Genomic DNA, 26,564 nt, shown 5'->3' on the forward strand with positions numbered 1-26,564 from the left:
GATTACCACCACCAATTCCAGCAACATCAGCAGGCTCGGCTGTATCGCACGCTGGACGGTCACGGTACTCATCCCAACAAAGCTCCATATACTCCACCGGCTTCATTGATTGTCCGCCTCATGAATAACGACACCTTCCTTCTGATCTACTACATTTCTGCTGATGTGAAAAAACCCTTCTCAGAACCAGAACCACCTTCCGTATCTCCACAATAACCAACAAAAATACGCTTCTCGGATTTGGGATCGATCTTCTACCTTTTCGCCTTTGGAACCAGGGGTTGACATTTTTTTCGAGATAACAGTAAATCTAGACATTTGGCGCAATTATAAGACATTTGGCAAAAAAAATTGAAACCCCGATTTCCGGTGATTTTTCGATTTTCAAAAAACTCAAATTTTTTAAGTCTGCGACACTTGTAAATGAAGTCCGATTGAGCTAATATTTTGCATTGGATATTTTATCGTGTAAATCAGCATTTCGCACGAAGTTCCATATGATTATTTTCATTGATTCATGTGAAGCCAATCAACAATCTCAGCAGGAGGACTTTTGGGATACAATTATTTGTGATTGTATTGATCGTTTTGAAAGTTTTTTATTTTCTCTCGTGAAATTCAAAATTTTATTATTACTTTTATTAATATAAACTATCCTTAATATTTATCTTTTTTTTTCTTTTCTTTCATCTCTTCATATTTTACATATGTCACAGTCTAATGAAAACTATTTTCATAATCAAGTCATTTCTTACCACCCGCATGGACGATTGGCGCCTCCATGCACGTTGCTTGTTTTAGCTCACTATTGTGAATTCTGTTTCATTGTTATGCTGTTTCATGTCTCTATGTTGGTTGTCGATTACGTGAAGATTTCGCATGTCGAACTGTTTCACACACTCCGCGGCTTCCGCTGGCCAATCTCGTTTCACTCAAATCAAAAAACCTTGTAAGGATAGTTTTGACAATAAAAGTTAATTATTATACACATTAAAAGTGTAATATATTTTTCCATTCTCCATCCATCACGCACTCCACTCTCGTTAGTTTCGCTTCTGGTGATTGCTTGTCTCAGACGTCATTAAAATATATCTTCGTATAGTCTGATCTTGTTTGGGTCGCAGTTGAGTGCATATGTTGAACAGGTAAATAGTTCTTCGGAAATTCAGCAAATACATATCCTGTAGCGTTGATATAGTAGTACAGTTTTGCAATCTTTGTTACATGGTTAATGGAAAGTGAAATGAAAACTCAAACTAATTACTATTTTCTCATTACCAGAAGTTGTCTACATCTCACTGCCATTGGAAACTACTCAATCCGTGTCCACGCGTGGGTCGTACAATGCATTTGGTATGGAGAAAACAATAGTTATCACAACTATTGTTAATACGTTCCGTTCCCATAAAATTTCTACAAGAATTTTGATTAATATTGTATATGTTGCCTCTTTAAGAGGAATCCTGTTCTTGCTATACAGTTTAAATGTTCCCCGCAATCGTTTTTTTTTTTTGGTTGGATATTTATATTCACACAAGAGAAACGATTTTTTGCTGCTATGGTTTCTATTGTTGTGTTTGTTGCCTTTTTTAAGAAATCGTCATCGGCAATAAAGACCTTTGAAAATATAGTTTCCTATACCTAATGTACACATTCACGTACTCTTCATCTTTCTATCCATGTCTTAACGAGCACTCAATAATAATACAATCTAATATTATCTAATATTATTACAACGCACATCATTCATATCTCCTTGTGACACGCTTAATTTTCTCAAACATGCATTGTTCTCTCAAATACTTCACACCCACTCATTAATAACGAAAAAAGGCTAAAGCGTTGCTAAATGGACGACCATTTTTGCTACTATTTGCTGCATCTTTTTCTCTTTTTGTGTTTACATGTTATTTGTTGATGTAATGTTGAAAAACAAAAATTACTCCTGCTATTGATGACACATTCGTCGTTTTTTGTAGTTGCTGCCATATGCTACAATCAGTGTTGGACTCGAACGGAACGACGCAACGGTGGTGACACATAAACCGCTAGAATGAACGGAAGAACGATTTGATCGCGTTAGATCCTAACTTATCCATCCTCCTTAGGTGGGGTGAACCAGCCGTTCTTCTCGTGGATCTGAACCAAAGCTTTGAAGCTCTGTTGCGCCCGAGCTAAGCTATATTGACCCTGCGTAAAAGACTGAAATTGGATTAACGATCGCAGCCTCTGAACAGAACAGAGAATTCGTAAAACAATATTGCAACTTCCTGGCGGTTAAATCAAAACAAAACCTTCTGAAGATTTACATGAACAACGATGCTAAGAAGAAGCGTTAGGTACAATGTAAATTCTCTTACCTTTGTCGCGCCAAACTGTATTCGCGCTTTGCCCTTAACTAGCGTAGCTGCAATCTGCATGATGACAGCTTCCACTGTATACGCGGAACTCCATCCCTGTTTCGTGAGCAGCTCCATGCAGATTGCACCACCAACTAATACGTAGCCGCCTAAAATGTGAATAAACACAGTCAAAAAATTAATGACTGGATTTGAATCCAAATCTTCAACATCGCATACCAGATATAACGGGATGCACTACACGTACGAACGGCGGCTCGAACGGGTACGTCTCCTTAAACATGATATTGAGCAAAATGTAATCTTTGTCTTCCATCTCCTTCAATAGCACGAGATCGTTGTGCAGTGGGCTGTCCGGATCGACGGACATCAGTCGAATGTTCCACTCGTAGATGGAATCGTTCACCAGCTCTATCGAGTACATGTTGCTCTTGAACGAATCGGAACGGTAGATGTCTCGGAGTTCCTTCATCAGCCGATCGGTAGCTTGAACGGACCCGGAAACTGACCCCTGCAACGAAAAACAGTTCCCAGTGATTGGAAATGATTGGCGGCACATTGAATGGAACGCATTACCTTTAAATAGTTCTGCCTTTGAGTTTGTCGCAATCTTTCGAGTGTCGCTAAGTGTTCCACCTCCATTTCGTCTTTCTGTAAAGAGTATTAGATGTTGAAATTTGATTAATAAAGCATAAGAGCATAGATTTTTAGGAGCTCTCCGCCATTTCATTTGCAGAGCTCGGTAACAACCTGCACGCAGGTAGGTGGCTTCTTCACGCATGGGCATTTCGTAACACTTTACGCCATATGGCATTGTATCGGAAAGTTGAAAGATGAGAAGATAAATAAAAAAAATATTTCTTTTTTATGTCCACGAGATACCTGCATTATCGGGATTGAAGGTCTTTCAGGGAAGTTCACGTGTGGTGATGGATAATCCTCTAGCTATGCAAAAATTGGTTGATATACAAGTTTGAATATCGATAACGATGGTCGATCGAACTATGAATTGAACTTGCTAGGTCGTCACTTCGACCAGTGGCTTTATAGAACTTTTGCCCGGGAAGCTGTCCATAATCCATCTTCACGTCATGGTTGCCATAATAAAATCTGTGTTTTTGGTCTCAAAAAATCTTTTTATCTGAGTTTTTTCTCAAAAAAATCTGTATCGAAATCTGTATTAAACATTGGCAGTCGTTTGTTTGCTCCCAGCCACCACAGCAAAGAAGTATACTACTATTCTAATTTATGCAACAATGTATCAGTTCACACTTTTTCTAAACGAATGTTAATGTCTTGTGAACTTATTCACGAACCAAAACGGTGCTACTATGAATAATAGATAACGGTACGCAGTATAAACAAAAGTTGTCATCCATGCTTGAGGAAAGGATTAATGGAAAACCCCATGTATTACGGCACTGTGTAGATGTAAAGAGCATTGTTCTGCATGATAAAACAGAAAGATAAAAGGCGAAAGATGCCAAACCGATTATTTATGAAACATGCGAAAACCAGGACTGGATTTTGAGAACTATTTCGAAAGATATCACACGAAGATGAATTACAGTAATCGTTCGCTAACTGGTCCGCTTTATAACTGGGCGAACGTTAACTGGTCCTTGGACCAGTTAAACTGCAAAATTTCGTAAACAATCGACGCCATATTCAAATGGAAGATTTGCTGTGAAGAACATTCGAATGTAATTTGAAATGTTATGAAAATTGACATTATGTTCGCATGACAAAAACATTGATTAAATTACAGAAAAATAATTCCCTCAAAATATATTTCATACCTGTTGTCGCACTCAATGCGAAACTTTCATTGGAATCCTTTTGTTCATCCAATTTCACGATCAACGCGAATCAAACAATTCATTGAAGTTCCCCTCGATTTTATTTGACGTTTAACATGCCGGACCAGTTAAAACGCGAATGTCGATAACTGGTTGTGTTGCTGGCAAATTCTAGAGGCGAATGAACTGAAAAGTTTAAAACCTCTATAATTCATCACGTTCGTTGCTGGCAAAATGGAGGATTTCAATTTATTTGTCCTGACATGTCAGAACACGTGAGCTACACTTGGCGCGAACACTGGTCTTCTCTTTTCGCCCAGTTAGTGAATGTTTAATGTATAGCAAATATTGACATAGGCCTGTCTCTGATTTCTGTATAGGGTGGTAACTCTACGAAAAAAGTAACGATTCATTAAGAGTTTTCAAACGCATATTACTCAAAATCGTTATTGCGACATATGTTATTTGGCGTTAGCTCACTATTTGATTAGATGTATGTTATGAATTATTCTTGATTTGCTGATAATAGGCATTCATCAGTTGTCTTAAACAATGGAGGGATGATCGAAGAATGATATTGAAGATAACATTGGATGAATTCATACTCCCCTGTACTCCCCAAAGATTTGACGAGAGCCTGGCTCAAAAGATTAAACGTTAATAGAGATTTTATTAGATTCACGTTTCATCGTGTAGGTCTTGTTACTAACAATTTATGTAATTGTGGTCCAGGATGTCATTACAGTCAACCCTCCCTAACTCGATGTTCTGTATCTCGATATTTTCCCTAACTCGATGGATTTCATGGCACCTTTGATTGATTTTACGAGTATTATTTTCTCCATAACTCGATATCTCTCTAACTCGATGATCCCTTGGATATCGAGTAAGGGAGATATTAGCCAGCAATTTGACAATTAAAAATTGTTAGAGTTGACTGTATAACGAGTATGTTGTTTGGTTATGTAAAAAATGCAATTAATGCATTTTTTCTGCTGATTAAGAAGTTCAAAAGGATATAATCACGCATATTTTTCAGGGCTTCCATTTGATGTATCAACAAGAAAAAAATACAGATTTTGAACACTGTTTGAACTAAATTCAAATGCAATTACTACACACAATCACAGTCCTATGTCAAGATCCCGTCTGTGCCCCTAGGCCCAGACACATCAACTTTTTTCTAAACATAAACATAAAAAACATCGTTTAGTAGATACTTATCAGAAGTTTACAAGAAATAAAAGAATCTTGTTCACCTTTATAATCTCACAAATTAAACAACACTGCTTTTTCAAGTAAAAATAACTGCAACCAGTATGACACACATGTAAATTTATAAGTTCAATTTTGAAGCATCATCTTAACTTTAGTATCATTGATTGGCATAGTTATAATGAATTTGACAATTGATATCAACGTATAAAATTCGCATTCACGGTGCTTTAGTAGGAGAAAGATAAACAGTGTTATTTATTTATTGTAAAGCTAGCCGATGACACAGACTTTTGCATCTTTTCGCATTAGATTGAACATGAGAAAGCAGTACTACACGCTACATAAGATACAAAAAAAAAACAAACAAAAGATTCTCGTTCAAACTGATTCGAATGCTATATGATGCAAAGTGACGAGTTGGGAAATTATATTATTGAGATCAAGCCATAACTAATATTGGATCGTTAGTTTGACAAATCTGTAAATCTGTATGAAAACCAGAAAAATCTGTAATCTGTATCTACAGATTCTTGGTTTCAAAAAGTCTGAATAATTTGTATAAATAGAGATTATTCTGTAGATATGATAACCCTGCATCTCGAGTGATCGAGTGAACGATGAAAATTCTACTCAAAGTTCCAAAATTTCCCGATGAAATATTTAACTAAGAATATTTCAATATTTCCATTAAAATTATTTACAGTTACACCATTCCAGATCACGAAGTAGTTCAACCAATGATCCAATGAATCCTTGTTAACACTTTCGTCGCCCAACGTTACGGATAAATTATAAAATGAAGATCAAACCTACTACCATCCGTACTATGAATTAACACTTTCGACGCCTCGTCACCCAGATATGGGTGACACTTTCCTCGCTCGAATTGAGTAGGATTTTTAGAAGGTATTTGATAGAATAGGCACCTAAATGTAACTATAGGATATGAAGAAAAATAATTAAATCATAACCATAATATTATACTGTTTATACTACACTTTTTATTAATTTATAGTACGGATGGTTTGTACTGCAGTTTTTTGCAAAACCCCTATACTATGACTTTGGCATGTGTTATTGTCATCAATTCGTATTCAATTGAAAACAAACATTGCTAGATCATGTAAAAGTTATCTATAATCTAAGTTTGATCTTCATTTAATAATTTAATCGCAAGTTGGGCTCTGCACGAAAATCAAAAACGTCGCGTTGGGCGTCGAACGTGTTAATAAGAAGTATAGTATAAACATTATATTAATATGGTTATGATTTTATGATTTCTCTACATATTCTATAGCTATATTTAGATGTCTATTCTATTCCTTTGATAAATCCTATTCAATTTGAACGAGTAAAGTGTCACCCATATTCGGGTGACGAACGTTTAAATGAATTCCATGAAATAGTTCAGAGTTTTCACTAGGCAAATTGTTATGACTACTTCGATCATCTTCAGAGGCTCCTATATATTCTAAATATTGATGAGCTTCATCACTATCACCGGTTAGGGGTCCAAAGCTAACGCTACACTTGACGGTGTCAAATATTGCATCTAGATCAGCCTTTGTTGCTATCGATTCTTTCAATTTCAACTTTGAATAATACATTAACACATATGCAACCCAGATCTTCAAATTCCTATTCATTTAATTATTTCGAATTACTTATCAACATTACAACAAACGATGGTGGCTCTTCTATATCAGAATGTCTCTTTAAATTCGCAGCGCCACAACAGAAAAAAAACAAAAAGAAATTACGTGACACTCACACATGTTACAGCCACGCAGCAGCGCGTTTGCACTGGAGCAGAAAAAGGGCCAACATTGAGAATAACGATCACTGCCGGCTGCCGGAAAGTCTAAACCCTAGCCAGCACCATACACTGCCACCAACCGGTACCGAACTAGGTGGTGATAAAGGGCGTATGCGAAATGAGTCATCCAATACCGAGGGTCAAGGTTTTGACCCGAAAAAGATTGCTTTGCTGCAAACAAATCGTGTCATTTAACAATCACAACATGGAAAATAAATGACTCCAAAAAGAATCAATAGAAGGGGGTTGTTTGAAATTTATCACGCATCCTATCCCGGCTGAGTATTGAGCAAAGAAAATGAGTGATGTTCATATCGTTGCCTCCAGTGGGACAATATTTTCGGTCTGATTCTTATGCTAGCTTGTGTTTGTTGCTAGTAATAAGTAACCCGCAAGTGGAGAAGTAGTGAAAAGTACCCATCGTAATGCTCTGTATGCATGCAAAATGTGCAAATTTCAGTTTTCTGCAGTCACCTTCAGAAGCTACCAAGAAGAGAAACTGTACACAAGGCGCCATTAGTCGTTGCCACAGGGACATTGTTTTATTGAGAAGTATTTCTGTGAGCTCTATTGCAGCCGATAGCAGCTATAGCCTTCAGCCAGCAGCGAAATGTTACAATAACTAACGAATGCAAGGTGTTTCATTTTTTGTTTTTGTCATATAGGTCATACGATAAGCCACACAAAGTGTGTCACCCATACCTTATCCGATTGTTACCCGAGTGTAATGTGAAGCCGCCACACGGTGGGTGGTGTTTCGCTTACCTTGGCAGTACTTCGGCCGTCGTCCATCTCAAGTGAAAGATCCTCCTCACCCTCGCTTTCCTGCTCACTTTCGCCCACGACGTCCTCAATGTCATCACAGTCCGAGTCGATCTCGTCGATTTGATGATGCTGTTGCGGTTGCTGCTGGTGCAATTGATGAGCCCCCTGGTAGGCGGCCTGATGTGGTGAGGGTGTGCCGGGTGCGTGAGGTTGAAACGGTATCGCTAGATTATCCAGGTCGGGAGGCAACGGTACCGTATGTATCCGGCACAGCTCACGCAGAAGTATGTCGACCTGCAACAACATGGAATTGATAAGGACTGCGTTTTTCGAAACGAATAGTTGGTTTGCATAACAGTATCAAGGACACATGCCTTGTGATTGTTTGTTCTATTTTTGCGGCTCCTAAAAGAAAAACCAAATGAAGGGCAAATTGGCAACAACAGATGAACAGTGTAGAGATATATTCAATGAACATATGAAGGTGATCAAGGTTAATGTTGAGACACCGGAGGGCTATTCAACTTGGTTATACCACCTTGTTGCGATAGACCTTGGTTGCCATTGTTGTCATTAGTGATCCCCGATTTTTGAAATTAATCGTTCATCAGCTAATCGAATAGTTTTCAGCAGTTCGTTATTCGATACGATTAATCGACCCAAATAATCGATTAATCGATTAATCGCAATACTGAGAGAAATAATCCGTCAGACTAATATTTCTCATTTGCTAGAAAGCCATATGGAATCAAAAATATGTTAATTCCACCTGAAAATCAATTATTATCCTTTACGCTCCCCTAAAGTCGTAAAGAATGCTCAATTCGCGTTGACGGCATTGAGCTTCGTTTATGAACTTAAGGGAGCGTCAAAGATAATGATTGATTTTCAGGATAATATGCGATTCACATAGCACGTTACGGAGAAGAACGTCTACGTTCCGTCAACGTCTCCACCAATTCACACATGCAGTCAATGCTTCCACCAGCACCGTCACGTCAAATGCTAAACGAATGATTTATTTAATTTTATTCATGGTGTCGCCACCTACAACAATTTTAAATTGCAATGCCCTCTTTCAAATCAGCATGCCTAGAATCAGTTCTAAATTTTAAAAAATTCAATGAATGATTCTCATTGAATTTTTCAAAATTCAATTATTCAATTCAATTATTTAAATGCTTATACCCCGTAGTCCGACCCTTATGCAATAATAATAATAAATAGAATAATTCTTTCAACTAGTCGCGAATGATTTTCACTCCGAAATTTGGAACTAAGAGATATGTTGGCATAAAAAGTACAGTAAGTTACTTGTAAAGCGATATGCTGAGGCGCCACTCAGTGTCGCATTGGAGTCGGTTTTGACCAGTAATAGGACCTTTGCGACTGGTGGCGACTTTAAATGTGGGGCCATAATTTGGGCCCCGAACTCAATGTTTACAAAAATGTCCAACTAGAGGTAAAAATGTCTAATTAAACGTGTTGCATCACAGATCTGTTCAATTAGCTTAATGTCGATGTAGATGTAAATTACTTTACAATCAAATCAAAACAAAAGCCGAGACACAAAGCCCAGACAAAAACCAAACGAGCCGTCCGTCTCCGTCATTATTCTTTTGTATAAACCCTGCCGGTCGTTTTCGTTGAACGTATGCTGACGGGTCGTTACGTTGCTGGTGTATGTGAATGTTTTCATGAGAATTGCATGGTAGAATCATTGACGTATCGTGACGTGACGGGACGTGAACGTGACGTGTATGTTGTATGTGAATCGCACTTAAAACTGCAACGGCCGTACGTTTTTTTCTCTCAGCGTTTGGATCGATTAATCGACGTAAATTATTCGTTCGCTTCGATTATTGGTTGTGCAGTATTCGTTCGATTAATAATCGATTTCTGTAGGAAGTATTCGATTAATCGATTAATCGAACGATTATCGGGGATCACTAGTTGTCATCGAAGGATTGGCGTCAATTTGTTATTGTTGACAATTGATTACATAGAGTAATTGATTGTAGAAAGCGAGATATTGAGGAAAGAGTTAAAAGTAGGATAGAAAGCAAGATTATAGTGAAAATTGAAATGTATAGATGTTTGAAGTATAGGTGAAATTGAATCGAGATAATTTGAAGTGAACGCAGATATTTATTTAAATTATTCAATTACAGAAATTGATAGATTTAAAAGGGCTAACAAGTAGAGGAAACGGTGAAAAGAAGAAGCAAATAAGAAACTATTCATGTAAGTTTTTATAAAATGTTGTTCAAGCGCAATTATTGTAAATTTTACATTTTAGTTTTGAGCCGTTAACAATAAACATACGAGCTACAAACAAGTAGTTTATAATCTGACCGAGACTCCAAAAAATCGCCCCAACAGTTAATATATTAGGCTGTCAAAAAAGTCCTGCGGTATTTTTTTTTGAATTTTCATTTGTTCATAAAATTAGTTACAATCATCTGTTTTAAGTCAAATATGCGCCGTTTTGTTCGATGACTTGTTCCCAACGAGATGCCAACTTCATAATGCCCCTGTTATAGCAGCTCGCTTCCTTATTGGCAAAAAAAACTCGGATAGCCAATTTTCACAGGCCTCTTTTGTGGCTAACTTCTGACTACCTAGCTCGTTCGCAATGGACAAAAACAGGTGGTAGTCACTTGGTGCAAGGTCCGGACTATACGGCGGATGCAAAAGAACCTCCATCCTCATCGTTTAGCATTTGACGTGACGGTGCTGGTGGAAGCATTGACTGCATGTGTGAATTGGTGGAGACGTTGACGGAACGTAGACGTTATTCTCCGTAACGTGCTATGTGAATCGCACATTATCCTGAAAATCAATCATTATCTTTGACGCTCCCTTAAGTTCATAAACGAAGCTCAATGCCGTCAACGCGAATTGAGCATTCTTTACGACTTTAGGGGAGCGTAAAGGATAATAATTGATTTTCAGGTGGAATTAACATATTTTTGATTCCATATGGCTTTCTAGCAAATGAGAAATATTAGTCTGACGGATTATTTCTCTCAGTATTGCGATTAATCGATTAATCGATTATTTGGGTCGATTAATCGTATCGAATAACGAACTGCTGAAAACTATTCGATTAGCTGATGAACGATTAATTTCAAAAATCGGGGATCACTACATCCGAGCTCCCGGAGCTTCAGGCGCGTTACCAAAGAAGTGTGTGGCCTGGCGTTGTCCTGATGGAAGACAATGCGGCCTCTGTTTATCAAAGATAGCCTCTTCTTCATGAGTGCTACCTTCAAGCGGTCCAGTTGTTGGCAGTACAGGTCCGAATTGAGCGTTTGGCCATAGGGAAGCAGCTCATAATAGATTATTCCTTGACAATCCCACCAAACACACAGCAGAACCTTCCTGGCCGTTAATGAGGGCTTGGCCACCGTCTGAGCCGCTTCAGCGGGCTTCGACCACGACCGTTGGCGCTTCACGTTGTCGTAAGTGACCCACTTTTCATCGCCAGTCACCATCCGCTTCAGAAACGGGTCGATTTTGTTGCGATTCAGCAGCGATTCACATGCGTCGATACGGTCAAAGATGTTTTTTTTTGCGTCAACGTGTGTGGCACCAATACATCGAGCTTCTTTGTGAATCTAAGCTTTTTCAATTGGTTAATAACGGTTTGATGACTTATCCCCAGCTCTTGGCCGATGCTACGGCTGCTACTATGCCGGTCTTTCTCGGCTAATTAAGCTATTTTGTCGCAATTTTCGACGACAGGCCTTCCGGAGCGTGGCGCATCTTCGACGACCTCTACACCAGAACGAAAACGTTGAAACCATCGTTGTGCGGTGGAAATGGAAACTGTATCGGGTCCATAAACTGCACAAATTTTATTGGCAGCTTGAGATGCATTTTTGCCTTTGTCATAGTAGTACTGTAAAATATGTCGGATTTTCTCTTTATTTTGGTCCATATTTGCGACACTATAACTCACGAACGACTTAACCAAACAAAACACTGTCAAGGACTATATTATAGCGCGCTAAAATACCTTTCCAACAAGCTATAGTATACAATGAATACAACTAGAACTACGCGCTTACAACGACACCTCGCGGAAATACCGCAGGACTTTTTTGACAGCCTAATATACGAGAGCTAGCTGAATAGTAATGCAAACATACTTGCAGAACGCGAACCAACAATGAAATGTTAATCTTAGAGAATTTCCGATTCGATTGGTATGCAAATCATAAAACTGTTCGCGGCAAATAAAGTTAATAACGTTAAAACTATTTCATCAACGGTGTCATTTTTCCGATTTATCACCGTCCTGAGAAGCCTAGTCCAAAGTCAATTACAGCGAAAAAATAATAATGTCAAAGAATATGTAATGTAAAACATATACAACGTTTCAATAAAAAACATCTAATAATGTGTCGAAGATAATACGAAATTCTCCGTTTTACTGAAATTAGCATCAAAACAAAGTGAATGAAAGTAGAGAAAGCTCGTTTCAGAAGTCATGTCCTGCAATGTGTTATCAGCAGCTTATAGAACTCCGAATAGACTAAGGCCAATCAAGACAAAGCCCATCGACTTTCATGTACTTTCGAACAGTCATTGTCTAACAGTGGTAATCTGTGTTCAATCGTGACTACCGCGACTGAACGGAAATAAAGATATAATGGGGAGGAGGGGTTGATGCACTTACCTGATTTATGACATGATTATCGTGGCCACGGGTATTCGTAAGTATTTGTACAGCGTTTGTTATGCTGGTTTCCTCGCTCTCGGCGAACCATACTGGCGGTGTGGAGGGGTATGTTTCCTAGAATGATAAAAACGCACGCGTGAGGACAAGGCTAAAAATATTAATTGTTGAAATCGCATTCATTTCTGAATTAAATTTCCCCAAAAAAAACTGGTTTTCTTTCCTGAAAAGCCTTACAAATTTCTGCAAATCTCCTAAAATCGCCATTCCCACTGAGGCAACATGTAATCTGCGGTGTTCTCAAAATAATTCACACTCCCCAATATTTCGTCAGACGTTGTTTCATTTTTTTCGATCATATATAACAGAAGCATAAGATAAACACTGAACAATGAAAGAACAACAACCTGCGAGAACAAAAACAGAAGGAATTAAGCATCGCGAAGAACGCGATAATTTGATGCAGCCGTCAGCGTATCGCGATTCGGAGAGTTTCTAGTAAACTGAATCAGAACCATTGAACCGTACAAACGCACAAAACCATAGTGAGGAAGAAAAATACAACACGACGAATGGAACCAATTCGCATGAAAATACAGTTTAGCAACATAGACTCAGTCGTAACTTCGAAAAAAAGGTTTATATCAGCAACGCAAGGGCGAGAACTTTGTCCACATGCATTAACCCTATTGCGGTCGTATGTCTGCTCTCCGCTACCAAAGCAAGGAACCATATAAATTTTATATTTTAATTATAGTATTTTAATCAGTTTACACTTTTTAAACGAATCTTAATGTCTAACTAATCTATGAATTATAGTTAGTGGAACTCGGTATGAACGAAAGATTATTAGCGTGGAAAGATAAGAAGATAGTTAGATTGCAGAGTTTTCTCGTTTGTGAATTAGAAAATATTCTCCTAGAACACATCACATTCGAACACATTGTTCAGTAAATACATATCTAAAGTTCACAAAAAGTAGTTTTTTTATCCTTCACAATCTAACATGTTATACATCACTGTTCTTTCAAGGGAAAATTATTTTGACCAGAGGGTTGAAAGTGGAAACACGTCGTAATATTGTTGTAGATATCGTTTATGATCGTTCAGTTTTCGCTGTTCGTGCTTTTCGGAGGACGGTTTTTGAGATTTTGAGTATGGCACTGTAGCAATCAGTGTCGGAAATATTCACGTTCACAACATCCAAATACGGCGAATTTCAGTTTGCCTTGTATTGATCTAAGACAAGATGAGACAACTGGCTTCGTACTCTTCTTCGTCGTACAAAAACGAAGCCATGACATAAAGATGCCTGAGTTGCCAAATATTATAAAACTTCGGGTTTTTTTAAATTTCTGTTTTTTTGAATCGTAACATTTGGTTGGTGCGAATTTAATGATTTTGCATATTTTCAGTAAGTTGAGATAAAGAATAAAATAAGTATTTTAAATAACCATATCTATAGTATAATAATGATATCCATAACAACTCGTCCAAGATTGTCTGAAGAATCTTTTCTCGTTGATTCGTGCAAAACAATGGCGATCAACTCCATTGTAATTCAGAAACAACTTGAAAATCGTGACTCTTTCGCAATACATGACCGTAGTACCGAATGCTTCGCATACAGCCGATACACAACAACATCTCGTTGGATTGATGGACTTGCTATCAAAGCGGCGAGAAGAATGTTCAGCCCAGAAATTGATGGACAGTGAAGCAGCATCGACTTCATATCGAATTTCAGCTTCATCTAATTTTAGTGATAATGTGGATGACATGAATATTGAATTCGACTATGAGTACACCATCGATGAAGCGAAAACTTTCCTCGATAGAACAGAACAAAACTCGTAGCTCTTTACATCATCAAAATAAGTCAGCGGGAAAGAACATGTCAGTAGTGTAACAATTGGTAGTCAGCAAAACACGACCTGGATGGTAGCCATCTCTTTTTTCATATTTACGAGCTAGAGCTAACAACTCTGCCATCTGCATAGTCAATGATGAGACTTTCCACTTCTTCTTAGCAATGGAAATTATATTCCGAAATACGAAATCGCATTAGGGACCTAACGAAGCTAAATTGACAAATGAGTGTTTTGCCGTTCACTTTACTCCATTGTGAAAAAAAACACATACATAAACTTGCAAATAATTCCTTCACATTTCCTTTATACTAAATATCGTAAAATTCATTAAATTCGCCATTTTTAAATTCAATACAAATTCACCGCTATTTATTTTTATTAGTAACACTGACAAAATCGGCTTTGTTTACAAAATTGATCGAAATCAGCCAATCAGAAATCAGACCGACTGACAGAAATTTGGTCCGTATCTGACAGAAATTTGGTCCATAAAAGACCCCCTATTGTCTGATCTTATCTTAGGTATTGATAACCTACTGATCAAGCGAGATTCGATAAATATGGAACAACAATATCAATGAACACCAGTGGAATGAACAGCAAACATCAGCTTGCCATGAAGTTCATTTTTCATTTGCATCTTCATTTTGGTCATGATATTCGTAACGTCGAAATTGAAGATCATTGCGTATTAGTGAAAATCAAAGCATGAAATTCAACGTCAACCAATCGAGAGTGAAATCGATAACACAAAATTCTACCTCATACCAAAATTCTACCTCATGTATAAAAGAGCTACCTGTGCAATAGATGTTTGTTTCCTATCGTTTCCATCGGCTCCATTCAGCAGAAAACTTTGACCCTCAAATGTAATTTTTAGTCATTTATTAGTAGTAGGGATCGCTTCATACATAGTAGACTGCGTTTGCCCTGTCGCACTTGAAGATGCAGAAAAGTGTTTGAATGACGGCGGGTTCAGATGAAAGGTTTGAACCCGGTAGTCATTACAACTTATTTCGTAGTGTTGTGTTGTGTTACGTGCGAGTTGTGTGGTTTATTCAAGTGTAGCTATCGGATTACATTCTTCACGGTGGAGGTTTCACCCAAACAGAAAAGAATATATCCTTATTTTCGGGATAAAATATAGAAATTACAAATAAACTACCATCGATAATTCCTCATCCATGCTACAGATGTGGAATAATTGAAAATATATTTTATAGATGCGATGTATGCAAGCAGAAGTAATCAATTGCCGGCCCCGGTTTTGTAACTAATATGAAACGTCGTTTGCCTCATTTGCCTCTTTTAATACTCCATTTTCCAAGACGGTCTGGGAAAATCCAGTTTGGTGAAATAAAATCGAATGAAACTGTCAATTAAATAAGGGAGCTTCCATTCGCATTTCAAAACAAAACTGACATATGGTCAGTGTTGAATCAGATCGGATCATATGTTTATGATTTCGGGAAAAACGAACTTGATTTTCAGTGCTCTGCAATTTTCGAAGCATTCAATTTTATCGTTCAATTTTGTTCACATCAAGTATTATGCCCAAAACGGACAGTTTTTTGGCTTTCTATATGTACATGGTCCACACTGACAGAACCAATGAAGCACTTCTTAAGACTTGGTTCACCATGTCTGAACAATTACGAAATATTTTTCAATAAATTGACAGTTTTGAGTCAAAGTGTACCATTAGAGCGAGAAGGGGTGTGAGGTTAGAACTGTAGAATCATTTGGTTGCGTTTAGCATAATAGCCTCTGCCATCGACTACAGGCATGAATATGACGGCTCACACGTTAAAGCATAAACTTCCCATTTTCAATCATCACAGGCGGTATTCTTCAATAGAATAGTCAAATTCGTATTCAATGTCATTGCTACAGTCTAAGCCGCACTTTGAAATAGTACATTTTGTGATCACTAAAACTGAAGACCAGCATTTTTCACTGATCCGTTCAATGTGAGTGAACCAAGTTCATCTTTTAATATAATCGAAATGTGTGCCTTCTACGCCAATGGGTTCAAGTACATTTTAACGAGGTACCATTAGCTTCAATAAAAAGCTATGCCGGCTTGAATTTGGCGCGAATTTGGTTCACTCTGTCTGCACATGATATAGAGCAAAATCGCCACGGTTAATAGTACATGGTTCACTCTGACCGAATACTATGAGGGCTTTTCGTTGATCATTCAAAACAATTTCGATCCGTTATTCTTGCTGTATGCGTAATAATCCACATCTGATAAATGTAGTATGTAGCGTACGTAATGATTAACCAAATGCAATCAATAACTACAGCTTTCCACTCTGACTTAACACCGATGATATACAGTGTCGGACAAAACATTAATACCACTGCTCAAGCAAAAAAAGAAATGGACAAAATTTTAAAAAAAATCCAATCCAGTACTTCAATCCATCTATATAAATGGAAATGATTTGGTGTCCGTTCCTCACGATTTAACTCAAGAGCGGAGCAACGTATTTAACAGTCAGTATCAGGATTGATGCGTCTTAGTCTGCGTCAGGTTTATATGACAAAAAAGTTGTGGAAACCATTCGGAAAGATGGAAAATTTGAAAATCATTTTTTAGCAAATTTGATGATTTGATTCGAACAGTTAGTACCAGGTTTGATGCGTCTTAGTCTGCATCAGATTTATATGCTTAAAAAGAAATTATATACCACGAATATAGTGTTCGAAATTATGAAACGTTGATATTCTATGCATAACTGTCCAACAATATATTTTTTGTAGTTCCATAATAAATTAATCGGTTCAAGTACAACAATTTTGTGCCACGCCTTCATCAAGGCTGATGCACTCATTTCTGGTTTGGAAAAATGAACTAATTCTCAAACAATTAAAAAAAATTTAACACTAAACCTACCACGAGGGGTCAAATGACCCATTTCAAACTTATAGTCAAAAATTTCTTGCAAACTACATTGTCACAACACAATTTGCCTACACTACTTTTCTTAAAACATACATCGAATGAATTTTTCTGTGTTTAGTCCTCTCTTCTTATTTTTTTTACTGAGAAATATATGTAATCTGCCCTAACTACCGCAACGGATCATTTGACCCGTACAAACAATCATATGATATCAGAAATATTTGTATGTGTGGTTGTGATATAAAACCATTGCATTACACATTTTTGCTATTGTTTTATATATTCTGTTGTATTTGTGAATGAATAGTGAATTAATTGTATTGCTGATTATCCAAGCGAGTTAACAGTAACCATTCCAAGCTACAGTGCTATTTTGCGTGTCAAAAATTATAATTAAATTATTTTTCCAATAATTGCTATCCTAATATGTCGTAATATACAGGAAAAATGTGGTATGCCACGTTTCTCAACAAAACTATATAAATCGAGTCATTGTCACTAACTATTCATAAAGGGTCACTTGACCCGCTGTGGTAGGAATAGTTATAAATGAAACATCGATAGGTTTAGTGTTAACAGAACACGTGTACACCTTGTTAGAGGATGCCGAACAACAATGAGATTTATATTCTACATGTTTATGCTGCAGATGGCCCTTCTTCATAAAACTTTTTTGCATAGTCTTTCGAAAAAAACCAAACTTAACAAAAAACCAAAAACTTATTGTTTGTTCCCAGTTTTTCAAAAAAACAACATCAAGATTATTTGTCCCATGTTGTTATTCTACCTTCATGTTTAATGCCCTCCACGACCGCGAACAATCCGAAACGACTGGACGCCCAAGGAAAACGACTGCGAAGGATGGCTCTACCATAAAGCGAGCCACCATGAAAGACCCACATGAAAGGCCTCGAAAAAGATCCGGAACGAACTGAACTTGTCCGTGAGTTCCCGGACCGTTCAGCGGCGGCTTCGCTACGATGAGCTGCGTGTACGAGCGACGTCTTTAGACGACATGAGAGTGATACTGCACATCGATCACACCCATGTGCATACTTTTCGGCGCAGTGCGGTAGCACTCCGGCGGAGCACACTACCGTATTGAAAGGGTTAAGGCGGTCTATGAATACGTCTGTTCTCTGGACATTTTTACCCCTTAAATGATGAAAATAAGTCTAGATACAAGATTACATGAGCAATTTTGGATCATGACACCGTGAAACAGTGAATTGTTTAAACTGCCTTGAAATGACAGTTCATGTAGGATAACAATTCGAAGCATACCGCCAAACCGTCAAAAATTGATTCCAGGATGAAACTCGGAAATTATTTTCAAAAAGGACTGTCTCAGATAGGTTTCCATCAACACGAATGTACAGTCAGAAGTGCAACGAAGTACTTCAGAATCATTTACTACTGTGTTTGCATCAAAAACTATTTGATAATTGGATAATTTGGCATTAATTGTTAAAATCCGGAAGGTCGTGGCATGGTTGAATGAATAGGGCCTTCAAATTCTGGACGGGTCAGCTTGTTTATTAGGTCAAAACCTTATCAAGAACTTATGAGGAGAAATCGTACGAATAGTAAATGCAGCTTACAAGCAGTATGATTGATCAAAGGAGCTTAAACGAGCAGTATCCTCTGCGATACACACTAAAACATGGAGCAACTTGATCGAAACCATCCCGAGTGGGTTTTTGAACTAATCGAGAACTAAAGATGACCTACGAATTAGAAACATATTGTAATTCATGTGAAATTGACGTTATGTTTTGCAAAGGAGCGAGAGTTTTTTTATCTGGTCCTATAGTTATGAAACACTGAAATTTTAGTTTTTTAATGTTTCGCACCTGGACACAACAATAAAGTTCAAATGACCAGTGAAGATAGTTTTTATATTCTACACTTCAATTCAACCGACTTCTTACATATCTCTGGAAACTCAGAAAAAATGAGTGGTTCTATAGTCATGAAACGCAGTGTACAATGAACGATGACAAAATTTTCCGTTTAGAATGAATGTTCTTTAATAGAGTATCAAGTTTTCTACAAGGAATCTTCAACAGATTGTTTTGTGATAAGGATTTTCTATCACAATGAAGAGATTTTCATGGGGTGTGTCTTTGAGATGATAAGCTAAGAGACTTCACTACAAAACATGCTTTATGGCTTTATGGAGCAATGCGTTTGGCTTCTGATATTGTATGTTGAAATAACACGAATTAAAAGTTCTAATCCACCTGTATATTAGAGGGAATTTATCATTTTGCTACTTAAAAAGCATTTGGACTAAGACGAGATTGCAAATATACTCAGCGTCAATATAGGGTTCAGGAAACATATTCCAATGCTAACAAAATCGACTGTTATGTGAAAACACTTTGAATCGATCGCAGTCACGATCACTACATTCGGTGGCTATTTTAAGGAGTATCGCCAATTAACAAGATTTGCTAGAATTAATATTAATTTAATTTTGAAAAAAAGATCTGGCATTTCAGTGTTAATTATTTTTAATTATGTAAGAATGATGTTAATGAGATATTTTGTTATGGTTTATCTTGTGTCAATGAGAAATTATTTATATTTTTTAATATCTGATATCCGGTCGGATAGCAAATATTGGCCGGATAGACCGGATACCGTATAGTTATCGGATATCCGTTTCATCTCTAATAAAAAACAAATGGAAAATATATATATATATATATATATATATATATATATATATATATATATATATATATATATATATATATATATATATATATATATATATATATATATATATATATATATATATATATATATATATATATATATATATAGGTCAGACTCGATTATATTCAAGTTTAGATTCGATTGTATAGGATTATATACATTCATTATTTTTTTTAATATTTTAAAAAAAGACTTATTTAAAGCGAAAATTATATGTTTCAACGTTAATGTTAAATTTATTTGACTATTATGAGTACAGTGAAGAAAAATCGTGATTTTGATAGATTCTAGTTGAAGATTCACCAGGAATTGTTAAAAATGATTTTGCAACAAAATTGAAGAAGATGGCAGTTGGGGTTGTGCTCCCGTGGCCGAGTGGTTAGCGTCATAATTAACATGCCGGGTGTTCGGGTTCGATTCCCGTTCTGGTAGGGGGAATTTTTCGTCAAAGAAATTTCCTCCGACTTGCACTGTGATCACGTGTATTCTAGAGCTTGCCACCCAGAATGCATTCAAGGCGTGTTATTTGGCATAGAAATCTCAACTAAGTACTAATAAAAAATGACGCAAGTAATACTACGTTGAGACGGCGAAGTTCCTCTAGGAACGTTAGTGCCATTGAAGAAGAAGAAGGCAGTTGGGGTTCGATGAACGAAAGTTTAGAAAGCTTCAATTTAAATGATAGAAACATTCAAGTATATTGAGTATTTTTTGGATAAAATTAGGAATAATACCTTAAAAGCAATAACTTTGAAGCTTTTAACTTCTAAAATGTTACTTAAATCCACTAATTTAAAAGATTCACAACTGTATCCTATATAATTAATCCTATATCCCTATTTTCTCATCTTTCAAAGGAAAGCAATAGAATTGTCGTACGTAGCGTAATTTTTGAATTAAAGACAGTTTAAGGCGAACAGAGCCCGAAACAGATAAAAAGTTTAAAAACTCTGTTATTATTGAAATTCGAACATATGCATAGCAGGATTTTTTCATCAAATTTGATCCCCTATCTCCTTCTAAAAGTATTTTGATTTTTCATGCGAGAAAGGTATTTTATGACTTTAAGGGGATTAATCAAAAATTATTTTTTTTCTTTCTTATTCATAAAACGAGATGCATAATAAATGTATAATAAACAAATAAAAAAATGTTTGACTCGATTATGTACAGAATGAACAGTGAAATAAAATCGAAGACTGTATATAGTCGAGTCCGCCCTGTACAGTGAAAAGAGATTGAAGACTATATATATAATCAAGTCTGTCTTGTCCGTTACTGTACAATTTCTGCTGCATGACCTTGGTTTCCCGAAAAAAAATAACACCACATCTAAGATCGACAATAACTATTATAAAACGCTGCACGAGAATTTGCGAATTTTTGTAAAAGCCGCAATAAAATATATTCAGTGAGGAGAAGCGTTTGGACGGACCTAGATTTATTGGGGGTATTCCTTGAAATGAGGTCTGCCAAAAAGGTCTGTCTTTGTTTTTCTCTCCATTCCGTTTTTTATGACACTTCACTACTAACAAAAAATAACTATCGGTTTCGCAGAAAGTAACCAAAGTCATGAGTTGATAATGCAATGTGAACCTCGCGAATAAGGCGGAGTAATTATAATTTAATGGTGCTGAACGATAATGGAAATCCCGCTTGAAACAGGACCGAATAACTTCAGTCGTTGGGATGTGTGAAATTTGGAACACATTCTGCAAAATCTCTATTCTATTTGATCAGGCCATCAGGCATAAAAACCATTGGGGAACAGAATAATAGTGAAAGCTACCTGATTCTCGCCGGAATCTGACACTAGAAATAACAACAGAAGAGCGAAAGAAACTGTAGGTGGGAGTATGGATCGTCATCAAGGTTCGTTCGGCCTTCAAAAACCCAGCATCATGTGAGAAATGAAGTTCGTCCTTATAGTCATTCGGCCTCTGCAGGAAATGAGTTGCGTTTACCTTTCTGTCTATAGGGCCATGCTGCGAACCTTTTTTCGCACTTGGCAAGAATATAAACGATGGGAAAAGTATTGATGTTGTTTTCAGTTCTCACTTTTGTTGATATTCGTTACCACATTTAACGCCAACCGTTAACACTATGATCCCTCACCATTTCAAGAAGAAATCTATTATTTATTTAATCGAACCATTTGAGTAGCGAACAGCTGATGGACTACAGGTTGACCTGAGCGCCTCCAGGCGTATTCTAACCATCATCAGAATGAATAACTGAATGAACGAACGAACACACAAAACAACACAACCAATTGCGTGTTCAATTCCGAGGGAGACAGCAACATGAAGCAACGGTAGAGGTATGTTTAGAGTCGAAGTAGAAGAAACAAAAAATGAAGCCAAGGTTCAGCGCACTCACCGTAATATTGGCATGGATGTCGTACTGCTTTCCGTTGCGGCCAATGAAACGGCAGCTCAATTCGTCCACCGATGCACTCACAATCCGGAATCGTTCGTGATTCTTGGTGAATATCTGCTCCAATGTTTTTATCTCGAGCTTCAGTGTGTTTAAACACGCCATTTCGTTTATGTTGCTTTTTTTTTTGCTGTAAACTCAACACATTTAACAGCAGAAACTTATGAACGAAACCACTGAGAAAATCTTCGATTCATCTAACTCAGGAACTTGCTGCATGCATACACACTACTCGTATTATCCAATTTCTGTCGTCACTTGCATTGAGTGCTTTTCAGGGCAAGATTTTTCCTCGGAAAACTCTCGTCGCAAAATCACACTATTTTATTTTCCAGTGAACACTGGTAAACGCACCATTTTCAGTGTTTGTTTCCGCTGAACATTTACAATTCACAAACACACTGCATTTGTCTTCTGCACACCAAATTTGCCCTTTTCCACAAACCGTCTGTCACTGTTGCAGACCACTCACTGAATTTCACCAGTGTTACCAAAATAGTGGTTGATTCAGGCAGGAGTATACACAAACACTGCTATGTACCAGCCATGTCCACGGCAAACCTACAACTACCAACACGCATTAAAAAGATTGTTATCCTTTCGAAAGGATGAGGCTGTTTGTTGGGAACTATCTTTTCTCATTCAGCATAGGCCATTTGTTATTAATTATATGTAAAACATTTCTCGTGACTCGAACGCATTTCAGGTCAGGTAAAAAATGATATTTCTGTTACCAGGCAAGGATCGAAGAAACAACGGGTTTTATAACCATACCCAAATTTACATTCGAATTAAATTTGGTAACAATAAAACAGGAAACGTTTATCGCAACGAATACTCGCGTAACTTTTGAAAAGGTCCTATGTAACATCTACGTTAACTCGAGAAAAACGGAGCAGATCGGAACATTGCTCCGCGAATTGTTTCAAAAGGAATCGATATTCATCACTACTTTCACTACTAGCGGTTAATAATAACCCTGAAAAACCTATCGTAACTGTTGACCCGTGATTTTAGTTTAAAGTTGAAGCCTCGTAGCGAAAAATTTTACATTGGACGTTTTACAGACCGCGTTTGTACATTGGACAAATTACATTGAACGATAACCGTTTGAAAATAACTACTGAAAAACAATCCAAATACTTACACTTCGTGCTAAAGGCAGATCATTATTGTTATCACTCGTTGAATCGTACTAAAAACGATACTAACACCCGAAAGAAACAAAAACTCAAAACGACCGAAGTACAATTTCGTGTTATTTTGATTTCTTCGTTACTTCGGACATATCTGGCGTCCGAAGTAACAGTCGAGTGCTTAAAATCCGAATCTGTACATTTGACTTTTTTTGTATCGGCGATTCAAATGTGAACAGGATAGATACTTGAACGATTGTTTTTGCAATACATTCAATGATTGAAAACTAATACTGTGCATCCATTACCTCGATTTGTTTACATTTATTACACAGGACCTTTTCTAATGTTACAGGAGAATAGTCCTGTCATACATAATGAAAACACAACAATTTAAACGAAGGGTAAATATTGATGATCTAGATAACAGGAAAATGGAAAACAAACCAATTCATTTGGTAAAAAATTACGTAAATTCATTCATCGTGAAGAAGACGCATTCACAATAGAAGACACCGAGCTGAAGCTTGTTTCACCACTCTAACTGGAAAATTTGATCAGGTGTAATTCAACTTGCTACTCAATATTGTATAGTGAATAAAATCAAATTCTTCGGCAACACTGGATTTGACACAACAGCAGCAGCCGAATGAGAACAGGAAAATTTTCCCTTCTTTTCCGTCATTAAACCAAATCCAATATAGCAGATGACGGCGATGATCGGAGCAAAATCACTGCCACTAACACACAGGTATCCAGCGAGAAAAAAGAATACGACTAACAGCACAATCTTTCACTGAAGGATCTTCTGGAAGAACCCATTATACCTTTTTGCTCCCTTTCCGTTCGCAAATTCACAGCAATTTCTTCCGACTATCGGTCACTATCCATTCTACGGCGACTCTTATCCTCAGGCTAACAGTTATTGGCTATTTTTGCACTCATAAGCGGCAGTGAGAACAATGAAAGTTTAGGGACGATGGTTCGAAAAACACCATCGGAAATGTCTGTCCTTATTGCAACCGTGAATGCTTCCGAACGACTCTGCGAACAAACGAAGAGAACGAGCCCATCGGACAAAGCTTTACACCGACCGATAGCCAAAAAGAGATGGAACGTTAAAAGATGGCTGATTCGCGAGGGGTCACAGAATCCAGCGAATTACAAATATGTCAAACAATAATGTGTTTGGTAAGAAAATCAAGATTTATAGAATGTATAAAAGGTGGACAGTTTTACGGATGTTGAAAACAATGGAAAACTGTGACCCAAGCTAATATAACCCTGTAAGATTTTTCGAATAAGCTACCCAAAAGCTGTTTTATTAACATAAAAATTAACTTGCTTGCGGAGAGCTTCGAATGAACAGAGGCTATCTGAATATAAAAAATAATCACTCGACAAGAATAGCGAGACAAGACACACACATATAGAGCAGAGATTTTCTAAACCAGCGGTACTCAACCTTTTTTCAGATGGGCCACAAACACATTTTAGTCATGGTGTCGCGGGTTACAAAAAATAAATAGAAAGGGTGGTATTCAAGAAATGACCGCATTGCTAACATAGAACATCGATATCATGACCGACGAGAAATAAACATTATACAAATTTAAGAATGATACACATTATAACAAACATTTGGTAGCATTGACAAAGACCGATGAATGAATGAATGTTTTGACTGAGTGAAGGGCGCGGATGTTTCGCGAATCAAGAAAACGTCAATTCGAGCGAATTCTCTTTCAGACTAGGGGTGTGTTCGGAAGATCGGGACTACCCTGTACCGCCGAGTTTACAGACGATCCATTGGTAAAAACGACGGTTGCTGTCGGAAGTGACGAACGTTTAAGTTCGAGTTCAGTGGAGAAATTGTAATAGAATTTGACAGATGTAGGGATAATGAAATGAAATGAACAATAGCTATGATCATTATCATTTGTGAGATTCACGTGGCTTGACCAGTAGAAAATTTATATTATTATAATTATAATTTGAATACCTGTGCGTTTCAAAGAACTATCTCTAAAAAGTAAAGGGGAAGTGGAATTGTTCCAAATTATTACATAACTAATTGTTTAATTACTTCTTATCTAGGCTCGATCTGCAACCTGAGTGGAGAGCTTGAGACCCGTTTACTTAGGTTAGAGCTCCCTCTAACTGCCAAGAAGGCGTGAAGAAAAACTTACTGTAAGTTAACATTTTCCAAGAATTCATAAGTTTATTTCAACAATAAAACCTTTCAGCTTCAAGCTGTCTAAACGCGACTGCTCTGAGGAGGTTTATAATTCATACAATCCGAACATTCTTGAAGAGTAATAATCGGATATAACCTCAAAATGGCAGAGGGAGTAATCGGATCGATTAGTAGTGAAAGTGACCACAATTGCATCCTTTGCGACGACCGTGACAGCAAGGACGATATGGTCCAGTGCGACGTGTGTGACCTCTGGGACCATTACGGTTGCGCTGGTGTCACATCAGCCGTAAGGAAACTTCCGTGGACGTGTCCGAAATGCACGAACATACTGCTGGTGCCTAAGGAAGCTTGCGGATGAGCAGGAATTTCTGCAACGGCGACAGCAGCTCCGTGAACAGTTCCAGTCAATGAAATCGGACTTGTCCCAACAATTCGACGAGGTGAAGGAATTCGGTGAAACAAACGATAATGTAGAGAAAAAGACGAAATATGGAGAGGGATTTCAGGATCCACGTGGGGCATTTCCAAAGTTCTCCAGTCAGTCGTCAGTGCCGAATCAGCAAACCGAACATACGCGACACGGAAAGCCGAATTTCACTAGACCCACGAAGCTGAACGAGCCGGGGCCGGACCAGGATAAAAGA

At 37.4% G+C, this 26,564-nt stretch overlaps 1 protein-coding gene across 3 annotated transcripts; it reads right to left on the reverse strand.

Annotated features, from left to right (window-relative positions):
- Nucleotides 1-592: 592 nt before the first annotated feature.
- On the reverse strand, nt 593-24,790 carry LOC129776159 (ubiquitin-conjugating enzyme E2 Q2). Of its 3 annotated transcripts, none has more exons than XM_055781623.1 (8): nt 24,548-24,790; nt 22,528-23,145; nt 12,643-12,759; nt 7,959-8,252; nt 2,937-3,011; nt 2,580-2,871; nt 2,361-2,509; nt 593-2,202 (listed from the first exon to the last, which is right to left on the reverse strand). In XM_055781623.1, exons 2-8 carry the CDS (start codon nt 22,687-22,689, stop codon nt 2,092-2,094), a joined length of 1,200 nt encoding a protein of 399 aa, XP_055637598.1. In that variant the 5' UTR covers nt 22,690-23,145; nt 24,548-24,790; the 3' UTR covers nt 593-2,091. The 3 variants fall into 3 exon arrangements, with proteins under 3 accessions (XP_055637598.1, XP_055637599.1, XP_055637597.1); XM_055781624.1 differs by having other exon boundaries at nt 593-2,190; nt 22,528-23,151; XM_055781622.1 differs by having other exon boundaries at nt 22,528-23,151.
- Between the last annotated feature and the right edge of the window lie 1,774 nt (nt 24,791-26,564).

The sequence above is a fragment of the Toxorhynchites rutilus genome, chromosome 3 (assembly GCF_029784135.1).
Source record: "Toxorhynchites rutilus septentrionalis strain SRP chromosome 3, ASM2978413v1, whole genome shotgun sequence".
NCBI lineage: Eukaryota > Metazoa > Arthropoda > Insecta > Diptera > Culicidae > Toxorhynchites > Toxorhynchites rutilus.

Bases quoted from the DNA above. Each gene is read 5' to 3' on its own strand.
- LOC129776159 (XM_055781623.1), bottom strand. From the start codon at position 22,689: ATGGCGTGTTTAAACACACTGAAGCTCGAGATAAAAACATTGGAGCAG. The intron at 8,253-12,642 runs GTAAGTGCATCA...ATGTTGTTGCAG, and splicing joins ATAATCATGTCATAAATCAG to GTCGACATACTTCTGCGTGA. The intron at 2,872-2,936 runs GTAATGCGTTCC...TTTTCGTTGCAG, and splicing joins AAAGGCAGAACTATTTAAAG to GGGTCAGTTTCCGGGTCCGT.